General features: G+C 54.5%; 1 protein-coding gene across 1 annotated transcript in view; it reads right to left on the reverse strand.

The window, feature by feature from the left end:
- Positions 1 to 6717, reverse strand: part of RHOBTB2 (Rho related BTB domain containing 2) — a 29118-nt gene extending 22401 nt beyond the window's left edge. The window contains exons 1-2 of the mRNA XM_034661266.1: positions 6675 to 6717; positions 334 to 413 (exon numbers count right to left, since the gene is read on the reverse strand). Coding sequence (XP_034517157.1) covers positions 334 to 389 — 56 coding nt within the window. The 5' untranslated portion in view covers positions 390 to 413; positions 6675 to 6717. The remainder of the gene's footprint in view (positions 1 to 333; positions 414 to 6674) is intronic.
- Between the last annotated feature and the right edge of the window lie 573 nt (positions 6718 to 7290).

A 7290-nucleotide genomic window follows, 5' to 3' on the forward strand; every position in this document is an offset into this window, starting at 1 on the left:
GGATAATGCTTACTCATCCTTCAAGTCTCAGCCTAGAGGTCACTTCTTCCAGGAAACCCACCATGAATACCCCCTACAAAGTCGGGAAAGTTCTCTGCCCTTCTTCTGTGCTCCCTTAATAATACCCATCACACTGCTCTGTCATTAGGGCTCCTTCTTCCTCACAGTACTGAGAACTGTTTAAGGAAGGGACCATGTTTATTCAAGACTTTCCTTCTTGCTGGTCTGGCAGCTAGTACTCAATGGGAGCTCAACAAATGCTTGATGGATGGATGAATGTTTGGGTGGGGCACTTGAGGAGGAAGGAGTTGACACCACGTACTGGCTACTCACATGCTGTGCAGAGAGGTCTTCCACAGGCTGTACCGGCCTTGTCTTTGAGTCGCCATTGCTCTGTGTTCCCCCCCAGGCTCCTGGAGAATGGAAGGGCAGGGGAAGACAGCGAGAGAAGGAACAAACACGCTGTGAGTTACCCGAAGAGATGGCACCACCTCAGTTAGCCCAAACAAGCGTCTATTCAGGGCAAGATCGTGACTCCTGCTGCCCAGGCCCATTGGGCTGAGACACTCAGCCTGGAGGCCAAGACAGAGGCTGCGTCAGGGAACCAAGGGGCTCTTTGAGGGTCAAGAACTGGGCTCATGGTTCATCCCATGCTGCAGGCATTTGCACCTTCTGAACTGGTTTGGTAGTTTGAAAAGAGCAGTCTGCTGTCCATCAGGAGGCCTGGTTCTGTCCTCAGCCAGCTGGGTGACGGTGGACAATTCCCTCTCCTCTCTGGGCCTGTTTTCTCATGTACAAGGGTTGGGGCCAGTTCATCCAGCACGGATATCTATTATGGGTTCCTAGCATGAGAGGCCTATATTCTATTGGCCGTCCTTTTCACTGAAGAAGCTCCTGACCCAAATTGTACTCAGCAGAATATCAGCTGATGGCCACCAAGGCTGAGAATGGAATAAGGAAATATTTGGGGGCAGAGCAAGAAGGGATTAGAAACATAGTAAGAAGCAGAGATCTTCATCTTCAGCTTTCTTAAATGGTCAGTCACAATCTTGGTACCAGTTCAGCCAAAGAAAATTCTAGAATTTCAGGAGAGATAGGGAATGATGAAGGAAGGGCTTGGAGAAGCCTGCTGGATACCTATGGAAGCAGTTGGTACTGTGTTGTGAAAGGATAATGGAGGGGCATCTCTGTGACCACCCTCCAGGAGCAGGGGACAATGAGGCAGAAGAAAGCTAAGGCAAGAGGAGACCCCTCCAAGCCCAGTATGGGCAGGGATGTGGACAATAGGAGCCCCAAGAGCCCTGAGTGAAAGGAAACCAAAGCAGAGGAGCAACATTGCAGTAACTGGTGCCACCCTCAGTTCTAGTCTCTCCTCCACCAGGAACTGGCTGTGTGACTTTGGGCAAGGAATCTAATCTCTCCGGTCTTCCACTGGGATAATAATATTACCTGCCTGAAGACAGGGGGTGACCAGATGATCTATTCACGGCCTCTTCCAGGGCTGAGATCAGAGACTGTGTGATCCCTCTAACTCTTCCTTCATTCCCACCTTCTCCCCCTCACAGGCTTACGCTCAGTATCCCTGTGTAATGGGGGCCCATGTCCCATTTGTGCCTAGGCTACCTCGGCTGCCTATGGCGAGCCCTCAGCACAGAGGGTGTGGAGTTCTGACCGTCTAACCTACCAGAGTCGGGAAACACCATGCCCACCTTGGCCCTGGTGCCCAGTGAGAAAATGAACAAGTAGGTGAGGCAGAGAAAGGAACACAAACGAGAATTCTGCCTGGGATCTTCAAAGCCCAGCCGGCCCCTTGCAGCCTTCCTGCACCACACCGTGGGGCTGGTGGCGCAACTCAAAGCAGGAGCGGAAGAATCCACTCCCCAGTCTGGCCTGGCCAGGCTGCAGCCAGCCTCTGCTGGCAGCGATCTGAGCATGCAGACCCCTCTGCCCACCCACCCGAGCCCCTCCACCCTGGCCCTGCTTCCTAGGGAGCCAGAGCTGGCTGAGGCCTCCGTGCAGTGTATACTGCAGCTCTGGGTCAGCTCTTTGCTCAGCGGAGACGCGGCAGTGCTTTCGGGCTGCTATCTTTTCAGAGCTACAAGCACCACCGCCATTAAAGCCGCAGGGGCAATGCATGATCCACCCCGAGTCTCCTGCACTGTTATTTCTCAGGACAGTACACTAGGCAGGCCTCCAGCAGAAAGAAGCTACACGGTGTTACTTCTGCCCCACTTTGTAGACAGAAAAGTTACAAGTGGGGGGCAAAAATGCACCCCCCTTGCAGTGCAGCCAGGACCAAGATCCTTCACTTCAAGCAGGCTGCAGACCTTCTGAGAGAGGACAGGCTCGTTCCTGGAGCCCTGCAGAGCTGCAAGTGAGAAGCTCTGAGGAGGCCGATCACCCCAAAATAGACTTGTTTTTTTTCACAACTTTTTCATGAGGCATTGACATCTCTTGCAAGCAAGGAAAAAAAATAGCCTGAGCTGTTAACAAATAAAGATTATAAAAAGCCCCAACTGTTCCCCGTGGCTTTCCATGTGGCTGCGGTGTTCTAGAGGGGGCAGGGTGGAGGCTGAGAGGGAGGCCAGGGGAGAGGTGTGTCCAGGAGCCCCCAGTCCCCTTTCTTCTGACCCACTCTTCGCCCTTCGTAGCTGGTCCTGCTAGAGCTCACGGGGATAACAATCCATGTTAGGGACGGGAAAGATTTTTGACCCTCAGAGGTGGTCAGCTGTGAGTATGTATTATTGCTTGCTACTTCCAGATAAAGGAATGCATGGCATGAAACAGGGAATCTTAAAAACTGAGAAGAGCACAGGGTTTGTTTAGTAAACACTTAGGCTCAGTGTTCTTGTCAAGGCCAGCTTAGTCAGAACTTGGACCCTGCCTTGGGCATTGCTGCATGTCCGTAACCAGAATTGAGTTTCGGGCTGCAGCTGCTATGGACCCAGGTTAAAGGATCGTGTGGGGCTTCCCAGGAAGAGACCTGGCCCTCACCTGCACTCTGGGCTCCCCTTGCAGGGCTCCAGGCCAGATCCCGCAGAGCACCCCCGCACCCCTTTGCCCTAGCCCTGGAGCCTTCTAGGTACTCGGACCTCTAACAACACAAGAAAGGAAGGGGTACAAAGGCGCTGGAGTGCATTCTGGAACTGGGCTCCTGTCCCCTTGGAGTTCTCAAGAAAATCAGGTAGTTGACCTGGATGATATCTAAGGAGCCTCTGGCCCTGACTTTTTATAACCAGAGGAGGAGAATTCCCCCAGCTCCCAAAGCTCCACGTCCTCCACAAAGTCTGGGACCATTTGAGGACCTACTCCGTCTGCCATTAAGGCCCCCTTTCTCTTCTCCTCCTTTCCTCCTTGTCTCTCATTCTCTCTTTCCTTTGCTGCCCTACCCCCTCATTCTTCCCTCTCCTTTCCCCCACCTCCTGGGCAGAGGTTTCTAGAAAAATATCTGCACACAGCTCTGGCTTGGTCAAATACAGGAGGACGGCCAGCTGGCAGAACTTTCCTGAAGTGGTGAGGGACCAACAGGACAACCACATTGTCTCTGGACTTCTCTGGACCCGAAAGTCCTCTCTCAGGCTCCAACTAGCCAGAGTCAGTAGCCAGCTATCCTGGGAAATTTTAGCCCCTCTCAGGTTCAGGGTGCTGCACACAGAGCCCAGGACACCTGGTCTCAGCCAAAGCATTGCTCCGAAGGGCGTGGCCATTCCCGGTTTATTGGACCCCCAGGGCAAAGCATGAAGTGAAGCGGGGTGAGGGCTGACACAGAGACAGAGGGTACAGTAGCCAGTGCTCAGGGTTGGAAGCTTCTCACAGAACAGGCAGTCCTTCAGAGAGAGAGCCTGTGGCAGTGGTCCCTGGGCAGAGTGGCAGGGGCAGTGGGGTGCCACACACAGTCTGGCCACCTCAAAGGCCACTGCATGCACACCTCAACTTCGTCTGGTAGTTAGGGGCTTACCACATGCCCGGACAAGCTCACCCCTGCTTACCCCACCTTTCTCCCAACCCACCCTCTTCTTTCTCCTAGGAGACATGTGCTGGGAGCTGTCTGGGAGCTTGAGCTCCACCCCAGGGTGGAATCCTGGGGCCTAAGGCAGCCCCCAAAAGGACACTCTTGCACTGACATCTCCATACCTCGACAGGGAAGCCTTGGGGTGGCAGAGTGGCTCCAGCGAACCGTGGCTCAAGGCCGCCCCAACCACCATCCTATGCACGCAGAACCGGGACCGCAGAGCCACGGGGCTGGGAGCATTGACCACACACCGGATCTCCAGGGCCTAGGCCGCCGCCGCGCCGCAGACAGAAGAGCATGGGCCACCTGGCCAGGCTGAAGGCGTATGACCTGTCCATGCAACCCCAGTCACATGGCTTACTCACGCTGAGACCCCAGGGCAAAATGAGGCTTGTTTGCTCCTTCATTCATGTACCTTTCATTTTAAGTATCGCCTACATATTAAACTCCACCTAGTGCCAGATGCTGTGCTAGAGATGGCGACGATTATAAAATGATAACGATGCCATCCCGATCGTCAAGAAGCTTAAGCCTAATCATAATCATCATCATTTAGCAAAAGCCTGTTATATGGCCAGTATCAGGCTAAAGCTTCATTTACACTTCAGAACAGTCCTCTGAGGAGGGGCTATGAGCCTCACTTGGCAGGTAGGGAAACTGAAGCTTCAAGAAGCCGTCTGACTTGCCACTGTCATGAAGCCGGCAGGGCGAGCCGCTCAGAGGAGAGCCGTCCAACCTCGTGCACTGACTTGAGAGCATTAAGGCGTTGTTCTTTTTTTTTTTTTTTTTAAGATTTTTTATTTATTTATTTGACAGAGAGAGAGAGAAACAGCCAGCGAGAGAAGGAACACAAGCAGGGGGAGTGGGAGAGGAAGAAGCGGGCTCCCAGCAGAGGAGCCTGATGTGGGGCTCTATACTAGAACGTAAGGCCTTATTCTTAATTCATATCAAAATGACTCTTTATCTGAGAAAACTGAGGCAGACCAGAAAACGGCGTGTGCCAAGTCCCATGGGGAGTGTGTGGCCGTGTGGGGCCCAGTGCTGCAGCCCCTTCCCCGGACTCAGTCTCTGTGTGTTTCAGTTTACTCATGTGTGAGGCCAGGTGGTGCTGGTGGATGATCCCCATGGATTTGCGATTCTGACCGTGGGGGGTTACCGTGTGACATGTTTTCTGCCATCAGGGAGGGTCGCTATAGGGAGACAGAAGGCAGAGAGGCAGAAATGGACCAGCTGGGACTGGCCTCAGTCCCTTCCAGCCCCCACTCACCCTGCAACCCCGACCCCAGAAGAAGTCAAGAATGTGGGAATGTTTTCATGCCTCAAGGCATGGGCTTTTAACTCAGCTGATGGAATATATGTGTCTATATATATATATATATATATATTCCATATATGTCAGAGACACGGACAGGTCTTAACAGCTGCAGATAAAGAAGTATGCTCTGGAAGTGGAGGCACAAGGAGGAGACAGAATTAGAGCCCAGGGCAAAGGTCACCTGTAAACAGGGGCAGCTAGAGCCCTAAATGGTCACTTCACAGAGCCCCTCAGCCGGTCTGACTCCCTGCGCAGGGCTGTGCCCTTCACATTCGCTGGGCCCACAGCCACCCCCCTCTCTGCATCGGCCCCTCGTCTGAGTTACCTAGCATGTTGGACATCCGCATCCGCAGGCCCCGAGAAGCCTCAGTCTCAGCCTCGTCCCTTCCGAAAGCAAAAGGAGCTCCCTCACTCAGCTACTGCTTTGCAAGGAGGTGACAGCAGACTGGCTAGGGGCTCTCCACTGCCCAGAAAGGCATTGCTTGTGCAAGCCTGGGTTCTTGGCCAGGTGGGACTAGAAAGAAGAGCCAGATTGGGTGGGCGGGAGCAAGAGAGGGTGGGGGTTAGAGTTAGGGAAGCTGCTCAGTTTCTTTTTGGAGAAATGGATCCTAGAGCGGCCAGGATCAGGCAGCTCCCGGAGTGGGGAGGGACATCGAGGGGCCTTGCAGGGTCTTGGGGTAAGTGGTGAGGAAAAGCCGGGTGCAGAAAAACCAGCGGAGCGGAGATCTCCCGGGTTTTGGCAGGGGCCACTGCGGCCAGAGAAGGGCCGAAGTAGAGCAGGCCTGGGGGCTGAGCTGGCCCCTTCAGCACGGGCTGCAGCTGCGCTCCACGCCAGTCACTGGCAGCTCTGATTGAGTAGGACCATAAGGGCTCTTGGAGGAGAGACCCCTGCTTCCCTTCCCTCCTGGCAAGGTTCCAAGGAGAGAGTAGAATCCAGGCCTGCCCTGGCTCCTGGCCCCTGTAGACAGTGCCCCTTGATACTCCTGTTGCATGAGGAATCGCCACGGACACACACACACACACACACACACACACACACACACACAGAGTTTCTGCCTTGGCACCAGCTGCCTTGTGTTGCTGGTCCACAGTCAAGGGGCTGCTGCACCCTGATGGGTAAGACACCCGATTTCTTAACCCACCTTCCTGCTGCCTTCACATCTCCCTCCTTCTGAGGAGATCACATTCTGAGAACTGCTCGCTGTCCGGAGTTCTGGAAGGGACCAGGTGAGGACCGGTGGAGCAGCCAGACCTGGAGCTCCTCTCTTTTCCCCAGCCACAGAGAAAGGGTCCGGGTGGCAGCGGGTGGGGGGGGGGCCCGGGGNGGATGGCAGGTCATAGACTTACCTGCTGCCTTTCCTCTGTGGCCCAGCTGGCCTATCTCCATTCCCTGTCCGGAAGCAATGTCCTGTGCCAGGTCAGGGGGAGGGAATGTGTGAGGAAACAATACACGGATTTAAGGGCTGGGATCCAAAGGCCAGCCTATGGGGAGCCAGGTAAGGGTCATGGTTACTGTATCCAGGGGTGGGACTAGCAGGCCGGCCTCCTGGTCAGTTGCCTCCCTGTCCAGGTCTGTGCAGAGCCCAGAGATAAGCCACTTGGGCCAGAGGCCCCACTCCCAGCTTTGGACTGGTGAGCATTCTTGATATCTCGGCCCAGCCTCTGACCCCCAGGGCCTTTTTCTGGTCTGCCCTCAGGCTCTCATTCCGACTTCTGTCCCGGCCTCTCCTCCTCCCTGGTGACTCACATTGCTTTGGAATCTCATTCACTGGCTCTTTCTGACGCACATCCTGGGAGCCTGGCCTAGAGCCAGGGAACAGCGCTGTTGCTTCAACCCCACCAGTGATGAATTTTGGCAACCTGAGCTGGAGGCTATATAGAGGGGAGCAAGGCTGGAGAAGCAAGATGGGAGTAGGAGCATGTTGCTGGACAGGAAGGCTTTCTTCCTGCTGCTGCTCGTTTG

The sequence above is a fragment of the Ailuropoda melanoleuca genome, chromosome 5 (genome assembly GCF_002007445.2).
Source record: "Ailuropoda melanoleuca isolate Jingjing chromosome 5, ASM200744v2, whole genome shotgun sequence".
NCBI lineage: Eukaryota > Metazoa > Chordata > Mammalia > Carnivora > Ursidae > Ailuropoda > Ailuropoda melanoleuca.